Here is a 21,683-nt window from a genome sequence, read left to right as displayed (position 1 = left end):
ATTTTTGGTGTGGTCTGCATGTCTGTTTTCTTTTTTTCTTTCTTTCTCTCTTTTTTTTTTTTTTTGGTTTTTCGAGACAGGGTTCCTTCTGTGTAGCCCTGGCTGTCCTGGAAGTCACTCTGTAGACCAGGCTGGCCTCGAACTCAGAAATCCGCCTCTCTCTGCCTCCCAAGTGCTGGGATTAAAGGCGTGCACCCACCACCCCCCGGCTGCATGTCTGTTTTCTTGTGTCAGTATTATGCTATGCTCATCTCTCTGGCTTTCTTGTATAATCTGAGGCCAGGAATTATGGAGGAGCCAAAGGGAGCGAACAAACAAAGGTAACAGCAGACCAGCAATCGGCTGGGGAGGCTGCCTTTAGTTCCCATCTCAGAGTCCAGGGTGGAGCAGAACATCCCCTCCAGGGAAGTTTCCAAAAAAAGGAACCAACAGCAGCAGGCAGACGTTAACCTGAACCCTTAAAAATACCCAGCCAACACTGGGCAGCTGAGGCAGCCGGCTGCTGTTCCTGACACGGTGTCTGTTCGGGCCCCTCCACAGAAGAGCTTCCGCCTTCTCTCAGCTACAGGTTGATGCCACATGCACTAAAAGACAGTAACCTCTGCTGGAGTGATTTACTTTTCACTGTCCCTCTGTCAGGCTGTCTTCTTCCCTCACCATCAGAGGACAGTCTATTCCTAGACAGGTTTTTTTATTCTTCTCCGCACATAACAGTTTGCCACTGTAATGTCTACGACAGGCACATACAAGAGCATTCTGAAAAGGACAACAGCACAGGAAATTACCTCAAAAATTGGTAAATGGGATCACATGAGATTAAATGCTGCTTCACAGCAAATGGAATAATCAGAATTAAAGACACCATAAAGAATACAAGGAAAAACATGACCAAAATCTATTATATGAAAAAGAATTTTAAATAAGTAAATAAAATTGTTAATGAAAAGAAAAAAATGGAAGGAAATGTTTTACTAATTCTACTCCAGAAAGCGAGGTAAGATCTAAGCTATACGGAGAACTGACAGAAGAACAAACAGACAAACCAAGATAGATGTCAGCTGGACAATGAACTCAGTAAACAAATGACCAGTATGTCCTCTAGTCTTTACTTCTCATGTGTCCACACTTGTTGAGAGAGCACACAATATGTGGACCAAGAGGATAGCGTCGGGTGTCCATCCTCAGGCACTGTCGTGTTGCCAGCTGCCCTAAAGTTTCCCAGGCAAGCTTGGCTGGCTGGCCAGCAAGTCACAGGAGTCTACCTGTGAGTGTGCCACAGCCTCCTGGGCAGGAGGATTACAAGTGTATGCTTACACGCTGGCTTTTTACATGGATGCTGATGCCGAATTCAGGCCCACACTGACTGGGCCATCTCTCAGTCTAACATCCTTAAAAAGCAAATTAAAACTACTTTGACATTCCATCTCACGCCAGTCAAAATGGCTAACACTAAGAAGACAAATGGAGCCTGGCAGCATGCCTTTGCTCCCAGCACTCGGGCAGACCTCTGTGAGTTTGAGGCCGGCCTGGTCTACAGAGCTAGTTCCAGGACAGCCAGGGCTACACAAGAGACAGAAAAACCCTGTGTCAAGAAACATAAGAGAGGGAGGGAGGCAGGCACTATTTGCAGTTGCTGAGCAGCACAGAGGCATCAACAGGTGAACAGATAATGAAAATGTGGCAAACACGCAGAGCACAATTTTATACTGATGTAAAAAAAACTCATGACATTTTTAGAAAGTGGTACCAAAAGTCATTAGGTTAAATGAAATAAGACAGACCGGAAAGATCAAATACCACGTGTAGATGCTTCCTTTTACCTTTTACGTATGTATGCACACACGTGAGGTGTGGGTAGATCATGAAATCAGAAAGAGGGGGAGAAAGGGGAAGAACAAACACGAATAAAGTACCCAAGCCGTGAGGAAAACCAGCGGGGAGGAGGGACTGAAAAGAACCACCAAGAAGAGTGCACACCAAGCCGGGCAGTGGTGGTACATGCCTTTAATCCCAGCACTTGGGAGGCAGAGACAGGCGGATTTCTGAGTTCGAGGCCAGCCTGGTTTTTAAAAGTATTTCCAGCATAGAGAGATGGGTCAGCTTCAAAAGCACTCGTTGCTCTTGCAGAGGACCCAGCTCTGACTCCAGTCACCTACACGTGGCTCAGAGCCATCGGTAGCTCCAGTCCTATGGGACCCAAAGCCCTCTTCTGACTTCTGCAGCACAAGCACACACATGGTACACACACACACACATGCAAGTAAAACAGTCATGTATGTAAAAACTAAGTTTTTAAAAGATACTTATCTTTTCTATATGATGTTTGCCTGCATGAATGTCTATGCACCACCTATAGGCACTGCCTTTGGAAGCCAGAAGAGGGAGCTGGATCCCTTAGAATATGAGCCAAGGGGCCTCCAGAAGAGTAGCCGATGCTCCTAACCACTGCCCCATCTCTCCAGTCCCTTTCAAGCTGTTTGTTTTGTGTGTGTGTGTGTGTGTGTGTGTGTGTGTGTGTGTGTGTGTGTGTGTGTTTTAGCACAGCCTCTCTCTATAGCAAATGCTGGCCTTGAACTAATGGCAAGGCCTCCTGCCTGGGCTCTGTAAGTGCTGGGATTGTGTACACAAGTCAGCTTTAACAACTTAGTTTTAGGAAGTATGTACACGCAGCCTTCCACAGCTGTGCGCTCAAGGCAGCCTTGATTCTAACACTGCTTCCAAGTGCTGGAGTTCAGAGAATATATGTTCACACTCTGCTCTTGTTTTTAACGCACACAGAGTGTGTTTGCATTTGATATGCACTCAGAGTGTGCTCGAATTTGACATGCGCACAGAGCGTGTGCTCACATTTGATATGCACACAGACACAGTACTGACTCCGTTAGGCTCTTTTCCAATTATTCTGCCCGAATGAACTCAGGTGTACAACCTTCCTGGGGTCTGCAGACCGTAAGCCCTCAAGTGTCCCCTGCAACTGTTTAGTCCAGGCAAAATGAAGACAGGGACAGGGAGGGAAGCCAACTACACTCTGGTTCTCATCTTCACAGACATCCTACCTCAGATTTCAGGAGTGTCTAAAGCCACCCCTTCCATCCAGGCTAAGCCACTGCGCTTCCCATGAGCTAAGAGTCCTGATTCCCACCATTACAAACACATGTACGCAAAGAGAACATACACTTGCTACTCCTTGTTTGTTTGTTTCTTTGGGTGGTTTTTCCCGAGTGTAACCCAGGCTGTCCTAGAACTAGTTCTGTAGATGGGCTAACTTTGAACTCAGAGATCACCTGCCTCTGCCTCCAAAGTGCTGGAATTATAGGTATGTGCCACCACTGACTTTTAAAAAAACAAAAAACTAAACAACAACAAACCTTTATCCATGTATTTATGTGTACATACATTTGAGGTATGCCTGTGTACCACAACATGTGTGTACCACAACATGTGTGCAGGAGTCCACGGAGGGCCCAGGGCCTCCCCGAAAGTGGGCTATAAACAACTGTGAGCCACAGTGTGCATGCTGGAAACCAAAGCTAGGTGTTCTGTAAGAGGAGGAAGTGTTCTTAACGTCTGAGTCGTCTCTCCAGTGGCAGCCAGTCCTTAACCTTCCAGCTGTCAGAACACCTCAGGTAAGGACCTGCAAGTGTCACACACAGCTCCTGAGACGCAGCTTTATGTGCCTCAAGTTCCTCATCTACAAAATGAACCCACATCCACCTCACTGGGCCACCGAGGACGGAATGACAGATGTGAAGACCTGACAGCACTACTGCTACTCCAGGATGCAACACCGAACAATCTCATTTCTCACAACAAATACTCTCATGCCTTCAGAAATAGTTACTGGGGGAGACTGAGACATGGCTCCGTGGTTAAGAGCACTGATTGCTCTTGCAGAGGATCTGGATCCATTCCCAGCAACCACATGGCAGCTCACAATTGTCCTAACTCCAGTTCCAAGGGACCCAACACCCTTTTCTGGCCTCCTTGGGTAATGTATGCACATGATACACAAACACACATGCAGGGAAAACAGCTATGTAAATAAAAACTAATATATTGATTTGTTTTTAAAAAAGGGATGATTAGCTGTGCATATAGCTCGGCAGTGAGGGGCTTGCTAGAGTCCCGGGTCCCACCAGAACACTGCATTGCAAAATACAATAGCAGAAAAAAAGAACTGTTTTGTCGCATATATGATTTGTAAATAGTCCTGACAAAGTAAGATCTGACTGCTCAAATCAAACAGTGGGGAAAGAAAGGTGGCTCTCAACCTGTGGCTCCTCACCCTTTCAGGGTCACACATCAGCCATCCTGCATATCAGATATTTATCATTCATAAAAGTGGCAAAATTACAGTTATGAAATAGAAACAAGAATAATGTTATGGTTGAGGTCAGCACAGCACGAGGAGCTGTATTAACAAGTCACAGCATTAGGAGGGCTGAGAACCACTGCCTTAGACTATAGACTGCCTTGATCACAGTCAAGCCAAGAAACAAACAACAGAAAGCACTGAAATACCCTGAAGTACACAAGTGTCTCTATGTGCAGAACAAGCTAGGAAGAGAGAAGAAAACATGGAGCGACACTACCTGCCAGAGAGCACTAAAGTTCCTGATAATCTTCATTTTGTTTTTAAATGTCTACGAGTGTTTTCCTGCATGTCTGTGTACACCACATGTGGGCCTGGTGCCTAGGGAGGTCAGAAGAAAGGACTGAGATCCCATGGAACAGAAGTTACAGATGGTTCTGAGACACCATGTGAGTGCTGTAAACAGATCGCAGGTTCCCTGCTAAAAGGAGCCAACGTTCCTAACTGCAGCACCACCTCTTGAGATCTGCATTTGACAATTTTAACAATGCAGAGACACATGTATACATGATTAACAACATCCAGTATGTCCTGCTAATTTAAAGATTTTCAAAATATCACCATAACCTCTGTTACCCATTCCTTAGAGCAAGTGCCTGTGCTTTAACATAGACGCGAAGGTAAAGGCTCTACCTTGTTGCCCGCTCTTCCAGTCCGCCCAGCTCTGTGCACGTAATCTTCATAATGATTGGGGCAGCTGTAATTCACTACGAGAATTAGATGTTTCACATCAAGACCACGAGCGGCAACAGACGTGGCAACAAGAAGCTTGCAGGTTCCGTTCTTAAAGTCATTTATGATACTGTCCCTGTCATACTGATCAATACCTGCAAGTAAATTAAAGAGACAAACAGGAGAACATGCTGAAATGTTCCATTTCCATGGAGAAAGTTTTAGATGCAGAAATAATAAAGAAATTCTGGGCTGGAGAGATGGCTCAGTGGTAAAGAGCACTGGCCGTCTTCCAGAGGATGTAAGTCAATTCCTAGCACCGTGACATAGCTCACAAGTGCCCATAACTCTAATTCCAGGGAACCTAAGTCCCAGTTCTCATCTCCGAGGGAACTAAGCACATACATACATTAGGTCAAAACACTCACACCCATAAAATAAACAAACCTTTAAAAACAAAAATCAAGTAATCCCACCTTTATTGTAGACAAAACCAACACACCGTTACACATTAACCATGAAATGAGGCTAGATTTCAGCCTCAGAAGGTAAGAGTGGCTTAGCCTGAAGTAATCCTTAATATTTCTATGCTCAAAAGTACACTGCAGGTCTGAGACACGGCTCAGCAGTTACGAGCTGCTCTTGCAAAGGACTCGAGGTTGATTCCCAGCACCCACCTGGCAGCTTCTACCATATAAACTACAACTCAGCACACAGTTACAAACTTTACTGTTTCAGGATGTAGACACTAGCGTTCAAGTGCACTGAGGGTAGGAATATACAATGTAATACCTAAAGAAATCAATCTGATGATTTCTCAAAAACATAAGCTCAGACTTCACTCCTCAGAAGGAACTGAAAGCCATTAGATATCTACATACTATTTTCACAACATACACAACAGTCAAGCAATAAAATCACCTCAGGGGTCTACCAACAAGTGAATCAGAAGATGATAGTAAGTCCACACAAAAGGATGTTGTATCCAGCTCTCAGAAGAAAATCTAATACAGTTTAAAATATGACTCTTAAAATTATGACTACGTGAACCAGACCAAACACAAAAGGATACAGAATGCATTACACACCATGCAGTACACAAGATAAGAAAGTCATGAAGACTTACTATAATACGGAAGTTACAATGGGCAAGTGAAGGAGAGAAATACAGAAGAACTGCTTAGGAGGTAGTTTCTATTTGGGATGATGAGAAAGTTGTAGGTACAGTGAAAACGGTTCTTGCTCTAGAAAAACGAAGACTCAAACTCAAGCCTCTAATGCCCATGTAAACAGTCAGGCATGCCTCCATGGTCCTTAACCCTAGTACTGGACGGTGAACACAGGCCGATTCCAACAGCTCAGTGGCCAAGAGGCCCAGACAGTACAGTGAGAGCTGTGACCTTGGGGGCAGTTAAGTGACAGGCCACAGAGAGCAGCCTCAATCACATAAAGCTGGAATGTTGTCAGCCCAGGGTCTGACTGCCTGACTTCTTCTACCCCCATTACAGACAACAAAGCAAATGTTATTATTCAGGGCAAGTTCCATGCAATGACAGGCCCGTAGGTGAGGGAACGTTACCTCCGTGAAGAGACATGCAGGGGTATGACGCTCTCATCAAGTCCTTCAGAAGGCCGTCCGCGTGCTCTTGCTTATCCACAAATATAATGACAGATCCTGACTCCTGATAGTGCCCTAACAGCTCCAGTAATTTCAAGAATTTCTTTTCTTCTTCAATCACAATCTGAAAATAACACATTGTAATAAGTTAATGTAAAAAACACAAACATGTCCTAGAACAAAAATGCTGTTTAATCTATAGCTTCCTATGCCTTAAAGTGCTTAAGCAAATGCCGGCTTCTAACTGGTAGGTTTGTAACTGTGGTAACTGGTCACTGGTTCTCTCTGTCCCTCAAATCTTATTAATCAAGGACAAGAAAGATGTGTAATGTTTCTGCCAGCTTTCAATTCTGGTGGGAAGCACAAAAGAGCTTCCTGGGATCAGCTCCTCGTTCCTGGCAACATGAAGGTTGTAAGTGACTTAACTTTAGAAGTTACTGGCCTATCTGACAACAAGACCAAATGACACACTGCCTGAACCCCGAGAGAACTGGGGTTTCCTGAACACGGCACCTACCACTTGTTGCTCCACATCTGAGCACACCACACTCCTGCCTCCAACCTGAACTTCAATGGGTTTGCTCAGGATCCTGCGGGCCAACGCTTCCATAGCTCTAGGGAAAGTGGCTGAAAACATAACCGTCTGCCGGTCAGGACGGACATTATCCACAATGCGCATGACCTGAGAAAATGAGATATGCAAAGACAGTGAGGCTCCAAAAACCTACATGATGCCCAAATGAAGCAGGAGGAACTTAAATTCATTATCTTAGAAATTCAGTTAAATTCATTATCTTAGAAAATCTGAACTTAGACCTGAATTTGCTGTTCTCAGTTTCATTTTACCACAAAAGGACAGCCTGAGCTGCAGGCAAAGGTAAAGATGTGCTGAAGAAGCATGCGACCCTGAGCCCCACGCCCAGCATCCAGGTAAGACGCAAGCTCTGTAAGCCCAGCTCCAGAACAGGAGAAGGGCAGGGCTCCAGGGCTCACTGGCTAGCCAGGATAGCCTAATTAGCAATGCCAGGTCCCAGTGACAAACTATGCATCAAAAACCAAAGTGTACACTCCTGAAGGACATCTAATACCATACTCTGATTTCCAAACACACCTGCATACACATACATGTGCACACACAACCACAGGTGGAAAGGAAATGAGGAAGGGAGGGAGTGAAAAAGGAGGGAGCCTGGAAGCCCATTTTTTAATGTCAATTTGATGTCATTCAAATGACAATGATCTCTCAGTGAAGCAGGGGGAATCCTTAAAATGACCATAGAATTAACAAGTCCATTTATAGCATCCCAGGAAGCCTTTAGCCTAAGCACCCTGAAGGCAGAGACAGGCTGATCTCTGAGAGCTTGAAGTCTATCTGGACTACAGAATGGAAAACAAGAAGAAAAAAAAGGAAACATGGGGCTGCCGTGGTGAGTTTAAAAGGCACTTGCCACCAAGTCAGAAGACCTGAATTTGACCCCAGGACTCCTGTGGGAAAAGGGAAGAACCAACCTCCACAAGTTGCCCTGACAGTCACACATAAACCATGGCACTTGCATGCCCTGACCCCACCACACAACAAATGAATATGTATTATCAACATAAATTAGAAAAAAAGTACAACAGAGTGAACTTCATTTCACATTGTGTCAAACCCCAGCCAAATATGTCTACGCAAGACCAGTTGTTTAAGGAGCACTGGCCTCTCATCTCCTGTGCCCTGTCACTTAGCTTGTCTTCGTTCCTCTCTGCTCCTCAGGGTTGATAACGCCTGCCACCCCATCACCCTCAAGTCTGTTGATTCCTTGTACATGCTCAACTCTCTTCCAGAATTTAGAAATTAACAAGTATATTTTTTTTCTTCAATAAAACTAAGAGCAGTAAGTTTTATGAAAGAAGCAAATAAGCAGCTGCCAAGCACCAGGACTCAGTGTGCACCACCCGGCCTGGCTGTAGTCACACGCACACACTGAGCAACAAGCACAGGTTGTTGCAAGTACATTACTGACCACACTATCTCCCCACCCCATACCCTCTTCCTTAAGGGTACCTCTACCCCATACCTCTACCTAAGGGTACTTCAAGTTTTATGTTGAAGGGAATGTATTAAAGTATATACTTTGCATAATCATATAGAAAAGCAGAGTCCTGCACCTAACGTCCGTGTCACTGAACAATTCAGTGACAGAGTTGAGGTTCATGCAAACTAACGATACGGTCTATTCTCAATCTTGATCTTCTTCTTCAATAGAGACTTCGGTCGAGAAGCCTTCCTACTCCTATGCCAACAATGCTCAGGTGAAGAGTCACATTCAGTAGAGGCGGCTCTAGTTTACGTGACAGTGGGCACTTGAACCCCTGCTCTCCAGCTGGCAGCACTGTCTGAGGTGGACTTGCTAGAGAAGAATGTCACTGGGTAGGAGTGTAAACGTCATCACCACTTCAGACTACTCTGTGCTTCATGACTGCAGTTCAGTTCATGAGTGTCAGCTTCCTGCTCCTGTCGCCATGCCTGCTGCTCGTCCACCATGCCTCTGCTCTGCCATCATAGACAGCAAAATATACTCCTTTTTCCTGAAGTTGTATCAGTCATGGTGACTTATCAGTATCCAAATAGCACCCTATGACACCTGAAGCCCTACTTACCGTATTAGCCAGTAAATCTTACAAAAATCATCACGCCCAATTTTCCTCTCCATGGGTTTTAGTAATAATAATAAACAAATAAAAAGATTGGCTCAGTAGATTAAGGAACTTGCGCCCAAGCCTGAGTGCCTGGGTTCCACCCTGAAACAAGGCTTGCTCAGCCCTCTTCACATTAAACTGAGTTCACGTTTCCCCTGGCTTCCTTCCTCACTCATGGAGACTGTGACAGACTTGTAAAAGCTGCACATGACAGGAAGTCCTCTGCTCAGGTTAACTAGTCTGCTTCTCTTCAACTGTTTGTTTGTTTTTTTGTTTTTTTGGTTTTTCGAGACAGGGTTTCTCTGTGTAGCCCTGGCTGTCCTGGAACTCACTCTGTAGACCAGGCTGGCCTCGAACTCAGAAATCTGCCTGCCTCTGCCTCCCAAGTGCGCCACCACCACCTGGCTTTTTTTTTTTTTTTTCTCTTCAACTGTTAAGTGTTCAGGTATTCCAGAGTCCTACTCACATCTGTCTCACTTGGAACTCAGTTTCTAATGCTACACATGACCCTTAAGTGTATGGACAGGCAATGCATCCCTGGAGGATACCAAGTAAACTGAAAGGCGTACACTCCACTCCCACTCTTCCCCTCCATGCCCACTCTGTTCCTTCACCAGACAGGATTTCACTATGCATCCCAGAAGCACATGCGGCCTGACAGTGTACTCACAGCTCACACCTGCTTCTGTGGCTCTGTTTTTGAGACAGGGTCTCTCTACACAGCCTTGACTGACTTGGAACTCAGTATGTAGACCAGATTGGCCTCAAAAGCAAAAATCCTCCTTCGCCTGCCTCCAGAGTGCTGAGATTACAGTGTTAGCTTACAGGTGATCCCACCGGCTCCACCCAGGGACCCAGCATGGCTTATGTCATCACCTGCCACCACCAAGTGCAGGCTGCAAATAAAAAGACTGCTCACCACCCCAACTCTCTCTGTTCCTGCGTCTGTCCTGCCCTGCCTGTCTGCCTCTACACCTTCCCCAGGCTCTCATCCCCCTTATCCCAGAGCTGCTGCACGGTGTAATTTCTCAGGGGCATACTTTGCCGTGGGCCCACCAGGCAGCCCTCACAGATTGTCTTTCATAACAATAGGCATGCACCACCATGTCCAGACAAAACATCAAAGTTTTCAGTAATCTCATTATCAGAACTCTAAATCCAACCTGGCAGGATTATTTTCTGACTGCTGGGTAATGTCTGAAGAAAAACCCTCAACAAGTTTTAAGAATTTAATCTGAAACATAAATACTGACAATTCACTATGCTGCTAACACACGGTAGGTAATCCTGGGCAACACGGAACGAGTATGAATTTCAAGACCACACAAACATTTCATTCTCACAGACGTTACAGATCACAAACTTAAGAATCCCAATGAGGGGCCGGAGAGATGGCTCCTGGAGAGGACCCGAGTCCAGTTCTGCGCCCACCCAGGACCCACATGGAACAGCTCACGACCACCACAGTTCCAGCTCCAGGAAGGTCTGACACTTTTAGCCTCTGCACGCACCTGCACTCATGCACACACCCAGGCACAGACACTTACCACACACACAATTAAAAATAGAATACACTTTTAAAATTACAAAGAAATTCAATGATTACCTGTGGTTCAAAACCCATGTCAAACATTCTGTCTGCTTCATCTAAAACAACATACGTCACTCTTCGAAGATTTGTGACCCGACCTAAGGTGAGAAGAGAAAAGAGAAACCAAAAGAAAACTAACTATCAGCCACAATTCATGATGACAGTCAAGAACTTTAAAAAAATAAAAAATAAAAAATAAAAAAAGTAAAGGGAACTAAAATGCCTGACTTAAGCAGAGGGGTAGGTTAGGTTTCTTTAACAGTGAAAAGAAACTCTGGTCTAAGACTTAATCTAGTGGCAAGTACTTTCTGGCAATGGGTGTATGAGGCCCTTTATTTTGTCAAACTCGTCTCTTGCATACCATCATAGGGCCTGAAGAACCTGTAAAATTCAGAAAACAGCCCTCTCCAAAACACATCATAAAACTAAGACTGAGAGGAAGCATCGAGCCACATCAGCCATTATCTGACAGCATCACCTAGAAAAAAACATATTAGAGATTACAGCGCATGTGTGGAAAGCAGGCTCCAGTGCTAACTACGGCAGAGGCAGGCCCTCTCTATGACTCTACAGCCCACGTCCATATAGTTAGAAGCACCTTAAATGGGCATGTCAATCACTGGGCAACAAGATACTACACAAACTTTAAAAAAATAAATGCACTATATACAAACATACTTTTCTATGCAAAGAAACACTTTAAATTATTAATTGCTGCCACTGATTTAAATAAATAGTCCTGGCTTCTCACACAGTTAAAAACTAAAAACACAGAATCCCCTCACAAAGATCAATACACTAAGCATTGCTATCAACTGTAGAACCTGGCAAAAATATGTATAAAATAGTTATTAAAGATAAACAAAAAAGACAAAGGGGAAAGGTAATATTAATCAAGATGAATTTCAGGAGGTTTAATTAATACAACAGTGAGAAAACACAAGGGATTATACAGTCAGCATTCATCCCCTGACCACCATTGCCACACAAGTGCAAGGCCTCACCAAACAACCTCAGGGAGAATGACACTGACCCCCAAGCTTCAGGCGGACACTAGTACAGACATGCACTTCTCGGATTATTCCAGCACCCAGTCACACGCACACTCAACGCTGCAATGGAAACCTCCAAAAGCCGTTTCTTCAGAAATTAAAAACAGCTAGTGTTTGCACTAACATCTCCAGCCGCCAAGAGCCTCGAAAGGTTGGAAACAGCATTAGGTCACCTACCTTTGACGGTTACCGTCTCGGAAGCCCAGGTCTATAATCCTCAAGGGCCTTTCTCCACAGAAGTTAAACAATGTCAACAGTTTAGTATCAGTTTTGATAGGGAATACTTTTAACAAAGCATAACATTTGAGCTAAAAACATGCAGTATTTATAAAAGACATATTTCTTGAAGCTGCAATAACTTAATTTGCCTATTATAAAATATTAGCTCCTGGGGAGAATTTTGTAATAAAGAGACTATGATGCCACCTTTTTAATAGCAAGATAAAAAACAAAACAAAGACTCAAGTTAAATGCAGAGTTAGTTGTGAATGCAAACTGAACTGCCAAAGACTTATTAACACGCTCAACAATAAATGTGTTACAATTCACATTTTAAGATATTACAGCTTTAAGAAGAAACATAGAAACCCTCTGTTGGTTTCTCATAACTGCTTTAACAAAAATCATGTCAAGTTCAAAAAGGAAAGAAAACAAATAATAAAATACCTGTGACTTACCACTGTTAGCTGCTAGCATGTCAATCATTCGACCAGGTGTGCAAACAATAATTTCAGCACCTCTTTTCAGCTCAGCAATCTAGTGAGACAGGATGAGATTTTATGGTATGGTCACCGTTACTTCTTACACTGATATGAGAACAGCACACCTGGCCCTTGTGTGGCCCTCTCTACCATGGAAGACAAAGACTAAGCAGCACTGGAGGTTGGTACACGACCCTCAGGCTGCTACAGCACTGATGGACAGGACAGCAAGACGACTCAGGGCCAGGAATTTGAAACTAATAAAACTGAAGGATTTCACAAATGTTAATTTGCAACTATTGTTCAAAACCAAGGAAGGAAGGTAAAAATAAGCAGTAAAATATATATTCTAATACAGAGATCAAAGCTTTCCAAATTTAGGAAACCACACCAAGGGCTTTCTAAGCCACAACCAGCAGTTTTACAAACAGAACAGACAGACATTGAAAGGCACTCTGGACATGGTAACCTCTGCCTGACCCCTACAGACACACGTGCATGCAGCAGGTTATACTGTGGGCGTGCACTAGGGCATCCTCTTTCCTTCTGTCTTTCCTGGAGGAGCAGACAGTGCTCCTAACCACTGAGCCATCACTCCAGCCCTATGGCAATCACAATCTCTGGAATCTTTACCTAAAAGTCATCTCCTAGCCGGGCCGTGGTGGCGCACGCCTTTAATCTCAGCACTTGGGAGGCAGAGGCAGGCGGATTTCTGAGTTCGAGGCCAGCCTGGACTACCCTGTGAGTTCCAGGACAGCCAGGGCTACACAGAGAAACCCTGTCTCGAAAAACCAAAAAAAAAAAAAAAGTCATCTCCTATAGTTAGATCCACCAAGAGTGACTCCTTCTGTGGCTGATATTCCAGATGGCCTCCTGCTTCCTGCATGTGTTCTAAGGTCTTTAAGAAAGTACATGATGAGGCTGGGATATGGTGCAGTGGGTAAACGTGCTTGCCGCCAAACCAAACCTAAGCTCCACTCCCCAGTCTCACATGGTCAAAGCAGAAAACTGACTCCGACAAGCTGTCTTCTGACCAAAACACACGTGCTGTAGCACGTGCACATGGGCAAACACACACAAGCAAGCTGACACACATACACAAGTAGAGCTGAAGCTGTACTGTCAGCAATCATAGTCACACAGGCTGCTCCTGCCCATGCTGTAGCTTCCTTCCTGTTTCTTCTCTGAACGGGGTCTGAGAGGCTGTTCTGATCTCAAAGATATGGTGAGCTTGACAGCATTGCCCTCACCTGCCCCTGACCTGTGGTAAAAATGCACCTCATGCTCCCTGCATAGTCTCTAAGATGTATTCCTGTTATGATTGCTTTTAAATGTTTGTTTTATTGACAGGTGTGGTGGCACATGCCTGTATCTCAGGATTACTTGGAAAATGGAAGATCAGAAAGTCAAGGTCATCCTTGGCTACACAGCAAGTTCAAAACCAGCCAGGACCGCCAGAGATCCTGTCACAGACAAATACACCCAACTTGTCTCACAGGGGCAGTGGTGGCGCACACCTTTAATTCCAGCACTTGGGAGGCAGAGGCAGGCGGATAGATCTCTGAGTTTGAGGTCTACAGAGCAAGTTCAAGGACAGCCTGGGCTACACAGAGAAACCCTGTGTTGAAAAAAAAAGTTGTTTTATAAATGTATTTCTTACTATAGACCATGTGGTCAAATGAACTGGCAAAATGAACAGTTCAAGTATTAAAAATATCAGAGAAGTGAAAATTCCCAAGGCACGTCCTCACAACACTAGTTCTAAAGTATTCTTGCTAGGCATGACGGTGCATCCTGACGGTGCATGCCTTTAATGCCGGTGCATGCCTGATCTCTGTGAGTTCAGGCCAGCCTGGTCTACAGAGTGAGTTCCAGGACAGCTAGAACTGCATAACAGAGAGACCTTGTCTTGGAAAAATGCCACATCAAAGACAGTCAAGACTGGCTTAAGTCTTCGCACCGTCATTAGGGATGATGATGGAGGAAGCCTAACACTAGAGGGAACGGTAATTAGCATCCTTTACAGAGGCCAGCATGCATTCCAGACGGTAATTGTTGGTCTGGGAATCAGGCCTCGGTTGTAAGGCTCAACCTAGGTTGTAAACAGCAGCTCAACCTAGTTAGTCTACTTATTTCAGCACTCTGAAGAATTTTCACTTATAAAATGGAAAAACAAGAATGCATTCTCAGGCAGGAGGACATGCCAATGCTAAGAATTTAGCTACTTCAAAATTCTGTACCAGACAGTTATTTTTTCTTTATTCCCTAAGTTTTCTGAGAAATAATTAGTAACAACAAAGTGTATGCGTGGGAGCCAGAAGGCCGTACCTCAATGGAGCAGGACCCCTCCCCCGCCCCAGCATTCCAGAGGTCCTTAGTTCAGTAATATTCAGTTCACACAAAAAGATTGTATATTACATACACAAATATACATGTTCTGATATACACGCATGGCTATAGAGGGATTTTATAACCCAGCAACATGGCTACTCTGGCTAGAATATAGACAGGCCCTCAGTACACACCTTTTATCTCAAACAATGTAGGTAAAGTTAGTTTGTAGAAGGAAACACCATGTTTGAATGAATGAGATGTCTAGTTGAATGGTGGACAAAGGGACGAATCAGAGAAAGATCTGACAGAATAGGATATACCCAACTCCCACAAGTAGAGGAAAGAGAAGCTACTTAAAGGGAGTGTACAGACAGACAGTCAGACACACAGCCAGCCAGGCAAGAAGGCAATTTTACCCAGATAGTTATAGGGACACAGGTCACAGAAAGAGAACAAGCTAGACACAGGTGAAGACAGAAAGAGCCAGAGAATGAGAAGGAGTCAGAAGATTAGAGCAGATTGCTAGAATTAGTCTGAGGCCAAGTCGAGCTATTCTGTCAGAGGCTGAGAGAGAAGCCAGATTGAGTCAGTCAGCTTAGAGAGGACTTTGAGCCAGAACAGCTGAGTTGACCTACCAGTCAGAACAAGAAAGGGAGAGCTTATTCAGCAGTAAGCCTCAGAGGCTGAAAACATCTTAGGCCTAGGTTAGACTGTACAGAGGATAGAAGCTTCCAGGACTAGGCCTAGGTTAGCAGACAGATAAGCCTTAGATACAATTACATCAGGGGAATAAAAGTTACTTTAACACATGGCAAAATGCTTCATGTGAGGCAGAGTCAACAATTTTTGTCTTTCCTGGAAAAACTCTTCAAGATCTACTCTGTTGGCAAAATTTAAATCTACAACAGCACTGTTAACTATAGTCATGGTACACCTAGTCTTCACAAAACATCTGCTTCAGGCATTACATCATTACTCTTTAGAAGGTCAAGGGTGTAAGATGGAGTCTTGCCTCATATACCTGGCAGGCCTAGAACTCATTATATACGAAGCTACTTTCAAACTTGTAGCGATGCCCCTGCCTTTGCTTTTCTGAGTTCTGGGATTATAGAATTGTTATATCTACACACACACACACACACACACACACACACACACACACACCCCTGTTAGGGACTACTGTGTAGTTTTACAGTCTCCTTCCTCAGTACTAATTTAACACAATGCTTACAGGCACACCACAGGCATGTACTTTATTCTATAATTGTTTTCCCACCAAATACCTTTAAGATTTTAAGGGCAATCACTTACATCGAACACTAAAACAAAAGAATCACTTAAGTCCCTGGATCATTCAACCTGAAGACACAGACAGACAAGTGCTTTACTCCAACTACCTGCTCGCTGATTCCTGTCCCTCCATACACACAGACCACTCTCAGTCCCAGGGTCTTCGAAAACTTCTTACACTCTTTAGTGATTTGTAAAGCCAGTTCTCGAGTCGGAGTCATGATGACAGCTGAAAAGAGAAGTATGTCAAAAGTCGAACCGTCCAATCCTTGAGGAGATGTTTTAATCTCTGCACAACAGTTTGTGTCTCACAGTCAAACTTGTTTTGTCTGTATGAAGTCTGAAAACTGTGTCTCAGAAGCTTAGTAACGGCAGAGACTGAGGTGAAAGACAAAGAAATTCTTAAGGACATGCTTCAAGAAAATTAAATCCTACTTAACCCTCAGAAAAATACTTGAACGGAATGCAAATAGTTTTCAACAGCAAATCCCAGGGTAGAGAATTAAGTGACCCCTGCTCTACAAAGCCACACAGCGGCTCCCAAAGACCACTTCCTTCTGAGGCACTGACAGAGGACTCCGTGCCTTGTACATGCATGACCAGAGCTCAACATCTTTCCCTACTCAAATATACAAATAGGAACTGCAAAAACGAGAAGGAATTCAGTCGGGAGAGCTAATCCTCCATGAAGCACCAGCACTGCTGTCTCCTGAGGAGTTTCCAGCCATCTCCTCCGGAGTTACATTTCTCCTTCTACACGGAGTCTGTGGTGCGTGGATCTGGACTAAGAGCACACCTCAACATGATGCACGAGAGCTCCACCTGCCGGCTCAGAACTTTAAAACTGAGCAGAGCCAGCCTTGCTTTTGTACTTCTGAGATGTCACTCCGGAGCTCTGAAGGGTCTCACGCCACCTGCTGGTACGGGGAAAGCAGCCCCAAAGTGCCGTTCATATTGATTGATAAAGGAAATGCACATAAAGACACCTTTGTCATAATAACTTCCTGATGTAATGACAAACACATCTGCAAAGAGTGATGTAATGAGAAGACTTGTACCTATTGGTCCCTCTCCTTCTTCTAATGACCTCTGATCCATGATGTGTCTAAACATGGGCAAAAGAAAAGCAATGGTTTTTCCACTTCCTGTCTTGGCAATGCCAATCAAATCTCGTCCAGACATTATAGCAGGAATTGCTTGAGTTTGGATTGGTGTGGGCTTTTCGTAGCCATGCCTTAAAGAGAAACAAAGAGAATGCAATGTAAGAGTCATGAACTTTGGGCTGGAGAGATGGCTCAGTGGTTAAGAACACTGACTGCTCTTCCAGAGGTCCTGAGTTCAATTCTCAGCAACCACATGGTGCCTAAAGACACCTATAAAGGGACCTGACGCCCTCTTCTGGCCTGCAAGTGTTACTGCAGACAGAGCACTTCATCTAAAAAACAATAAAACAAACAAACACTTTAAACCCCTCAGAGGACAACAAGCATTTGATCTTCTAAATGTGATACATTTAGAATGTATTTAGTGAAAAGCAGAAAAAAGCCAAGGGCTGGGCTGGCAAGATGGCGGAGTGAAAAGGGTGCTTGTGTCCAGGCCAGGCGACCTGAAACCCACAAGGTGGCAAGAAAGAACAGACTCCCAGAGTTCTCCTCTAACCTCTGCCCACACATGCCATGGTGTGTGTGCTCAAGTAAGCAAGCAGTAAGATACATGGAATAAACAAATGAAAAAGAAAATATTTAAAGGCCTAATGTGGTGGCATCATAGCACTTAGGAGGAAAAGGCAAGAGCATCTGTGAGTTCAAGGCTAGCCTGGTCTACATAGTGAGTTCCAGGAAAGCCAGGGCACATAAAGAGAAATATAACTGAAATCCCACACAGTTGTTTGCATGAAAGGCTACTATGAGAAGCAGGAAGCTGAAAAATGCAGATAACCATCAGCACTTACTTTTTGAGGGAATTTAGTATCTTCATAGAAATTCCACACTGGACCCATGATTTAATGGGTTTGGGGCAACCTTTCCCTTTAACTGTAATGCCCTCCATTTCCAATCGAAACACATTCACCTCTGGAAAAGAAAGCCCCAGTTAGAAGCTCCTACACTCGCTCCACGGCCATCACCTAGCTACGGTCACTAGGTGGGTGGTCAAGGGTCAAAGGCCTCACCTCCCTGAACAGCTATCGAATAGAACCCCACAGCCATACAAGAGAGCACGAACACTCGGAGACACTAATCACTGCTGCAGTAGATAACAGCAAGTGCCCCACTTCAACATTGTGATTTTAATATTTTCTTCAATTGCAACAGAATAATGATTGACAGACAGCCCAACTGCCTGTTCAAGACAAGTCACCTGGCTCGCCTCTCAGCTGACTGACAACTGTCAGTCACACCAACAGGGCCAACACAGTCAGTTTGAATCAGACATCAACAGTACTTTCAACCCAAAGAACTATGTCACTAAATTCACTCTGCTTTTTAAAAACACTTCTAAACCCAACCCAGGCCTGTCCACACTCCCCTGCAGAAGTGGACTGTTTGCTCTCAGGTGACAATAAAGGAATAGAACTCGCAGAGCTTCTTACCTTCTTGGGACATTTTTGCTAATTCTGGAACTTCAACATAAAAGTTTTTTCTGAACGGCTCATATTCAATTTTTCCATGATCAACTGGTTCTAGAAGTTTTCTCTGTTTTGTCTGGTAGCCTGTGAGGGCCGTTTGAAGGTCAACTTCTTCCTCCTCTGAGGAATACTTGAATTTTGGGGAACAAAAAGTAAAGTCTGTTGTTTATTTTTTCGCTTCTGGAAGACACAGTGCTGGTGGTCAAAGCTCCCCTCTCTCCCAGGATCTGTTCTGTGGATCGCTGTGTGCTATCTAATCCTGACCCACAGGGTCACCATGCAACTCCAGGAACCTGAAAACCGCATCATCTAAAAACCTCAAGTAACAAAGTCCATGATTTTGAACATAAGTAAATCAATTCCTTAAAAAGTTTACAAGTTAATTTTTTTCTTTATTCAAAGTTCAGTAGCACAGCCCTCAAACAACTCTCAGCACTGTCATGAAGTTCTGCAACTCTTTCCTTAGTCAGACCTTTACAGTGTAGGTCAACGGGAAGACAGGGCAGCTCACCACTTCTTTTCCCATGTTCTCTGCCTGACATGGGCCAATAAAGAGGAAGAGATGAGAAAGTGGGTACAACAAAGGAGGAGAGAAACCAGAATATTCTCCAACCCTATCTGGTCCTATCACTGCTGACCCTGAGAGCAGCAAGGATTCCCCACAGAGGTCTGTGTGACTGTACAGCTCATCAACAGCAACACTTTGCTGTCGGTGCTCCTAGGGCGCGATCATAAACACGTCAAAACAAAGGGAGACTCACCTCCATGGCGTCCTGGTCATTCTCCATCAGCTCTCCCTTCTTCTTATCAGAATCTACTACTGCTTTCTTGGTTGTTACCACAGTAACAACTTTCGTGACTGTTGGCCCAGACTTCTAAAATAAAAAAGAGGTATTAAAATATTTTGCAAAAGTAAATAAATGAATAAATAAATAAATAGGTTTAAAAATATACAAACACTAAATTCAAGGCAATGATAAATCCCACAATTTATAAATCAAGCTACCACAATTACATTTTTAAAGGCGCAAGAGGGGCTGCTCTTTGTCTTGTGAGGACTTTCCAATGTGACTGTATGATGGTTCAGATACACTCACATACACAGGACTGCCTGCAGAATGTGTACGTGTATACAACATTTGTAAGATGTATGGGTGCTTTGCGCTACTCATGTACCTGATGCCTGAGGAGGACAAGACACTTTCCTCTGAGAGTCACCATATGAGTACTGAGAACTGAACCTGGGTGTGTAGCAATGGCAGCAAGTTCTCTTAACCACTAAGCCCAACATGAGACACTTCACTACAAAAATAGGCTCATTTCTCATCATTACATATTTTTATAATTCTACTGTCATGTTTTACTCATTTGACAATCCAGTCCTGTTCTGAGGAGCTTAAATTGATCAATAAAACACACTGAGGTCCCTACTTCCTTGATGCCTTAAATGAAACTTTTAATGCTTTTTTGTTCCAAGTACCCTTCAGGCACAAAAAGAAAAAATGTCATCCTTTTAGAAACAATGTATTGACTTATGTGTGTACTTGCCTGTGTCTATGGGCCACATGCACTTGTAGTCCCTGCTGACACCACAAGAAGGTGTGGGAATCCCCTGCAACTGGACCTTCAGGTGGCTGTGAGCTACCATGTGAGGTCTGGGAACCAAACCTGGACCCTCTGGAAGAGCAGTCAGTGCTCTTAATTGCCTTAGTAATCTCTCTAGATCTGGGACTGCATTCTTAACTCAAGATACTACTGGACTCTCTGGACCAAGCAGATGGCTCAGCAGATAATGGTACTTGCTGCCAATCAAGAAAGGAGAACACTCTCACAAGTTATCCTCTGATACCCACACCCCCAGGCACACTGTGGTATGCACATGACCCTCCCCCACACTACTGAAGAAATGAACGCAATGAAAACAATTTAGTATAGTCTTCTCTTTTTTGGTTATTTTGGGTTTTTTTTTTGTTTTTGTTTTGTTTTTTTTTCAAGACAGGGTTTCTCTGTGTAGCCCTGGCTGTCCTGGAACTCACTCTGTAGACCAGGCTAGCCTCTTACTCAGAAATCTGCCTGCCTCTGCCTCCCAAGTGCTGGGATTAAAACCAATTTTGGTTTTTCTGAGAGAGGGTCTCTGTATGTAGTCCTGACTGTCCTGGAACTCACTATGCAGGACAGGCTGGCCTGAAACTCAGAGACCACCTGCCTCTGCTCCCTGGTGCTGGGATTAAAGCCGTGCACACCCACCCTGCAGTGACCACAACCGTGCACACCCACCCTGCAGTAGAGCCTAGGTTCTTTATTTGTGATCACTTAAGATAAAAAGCCCACTAACTTTTGGGCATGCAGGTCAGAAGAGTGACAAGTGACCAACGCCAGCTGCCCACATACCTTCTCATTTCCTCCGCCACCTTTCACGCTCCTCATGTTGAACTTCTTTACCTCTTCCTTCACTTCCTCCATGTAGGCATCTAATGGGTCCAGTTCCTCGTCCTCCATTTCATTCCCTTCCTTCTCAGCCTCAGCAGGGTCATCTTCATCATCTAAATCAACAGAGTGACTTCTTCACACACAGGCCAGTGAGCTGCTTAGGAGGTAAAAGTGCTTGCTGCACAGCATGACTACCTGAGGCAATCCCTCTGCCCACAGTGGATGGAGAAACAGGTCCTGCAGGCTGCCCTGAGCTCTGCAGGTGCGTGCACAGGCGTGTGAACGCACAGGCGTGTGAACGCACAGGCGTGTGAA

The 21,683-nt window shown here is 44.4% G+C and overlaps 1 protein-coding gene across 1 annotated transcript in view; it reads right to left on the bottom strand.

Annotated features, from left to right (window-relative positions):
• Nucleotides 1-21,683, bottom strand: part of Ddx46 (DEAD-box helicase 46) — a 46,503-nt gene that overhangs the window by 11,325 nt on the left and 13,495 nt on the right. Inside the window, exons 6-16 of the mRNA XM_028772019.1 lie at nt 21,330-21,481; nt 19,700-19,813; nt 18,903-19,068; nt 18,264-18,384; nt 17,371-17,546; nt 16,420-16,541; nt 12,665-12,743; nt 10,951-11,033; nt 7,180-7,344; nt 6,624-6,786; nt 5,006-5,199 (exon numbers count right to left, since the gene is read on the bottom strand). Of these exons, the coding sequence (XP_028627852.1) occupies nt 5,006-5,199; nt 6,624-6,786; nt 7,180-7,344; nt 10,951-11,033; nt 12,665-12,743; nt 16,420-16,541; nt 17,371-17,546; nt 18,264-18,384; nt 18,903-19,068; nt 19,700-19,813; nt 21,330-21,481 (1,535 nt within the window). The remainder of the gene's footprint in view (nt 1-5,005; nt 5,200-6,623; nt 6,787-7,179; nt 7,345-10,950; nt 11,034-12,664; nt 12,744-16,419; nt 16,542-17,370; nt 17,547-18,263; nt 18,385-18,902; nt 19,069-19,699; nt 19,814-21,329; nt 21,482-21,683) is intronic.

This window comes from Grammomys surdaster, unplaced genomic scaffold (genome assembly GCF_004785775.1).
Source record: "Grammomys surdaster isolate TR1022 unplaced genomic scaffold, NIH_TR_1.0 211, whole genome shotgun sequence".
Classification (NCBI taxonomy): Eukaryota; Metazoa; Chordata; class Mammalia; order Rodentia; family Muridae; genus Grammomys; species Grammomys surdaster.
Note: the sequence above shows the minus strand (reverse complement) of the source record. Positions and strands in the feature narration are given on the sequence as shown.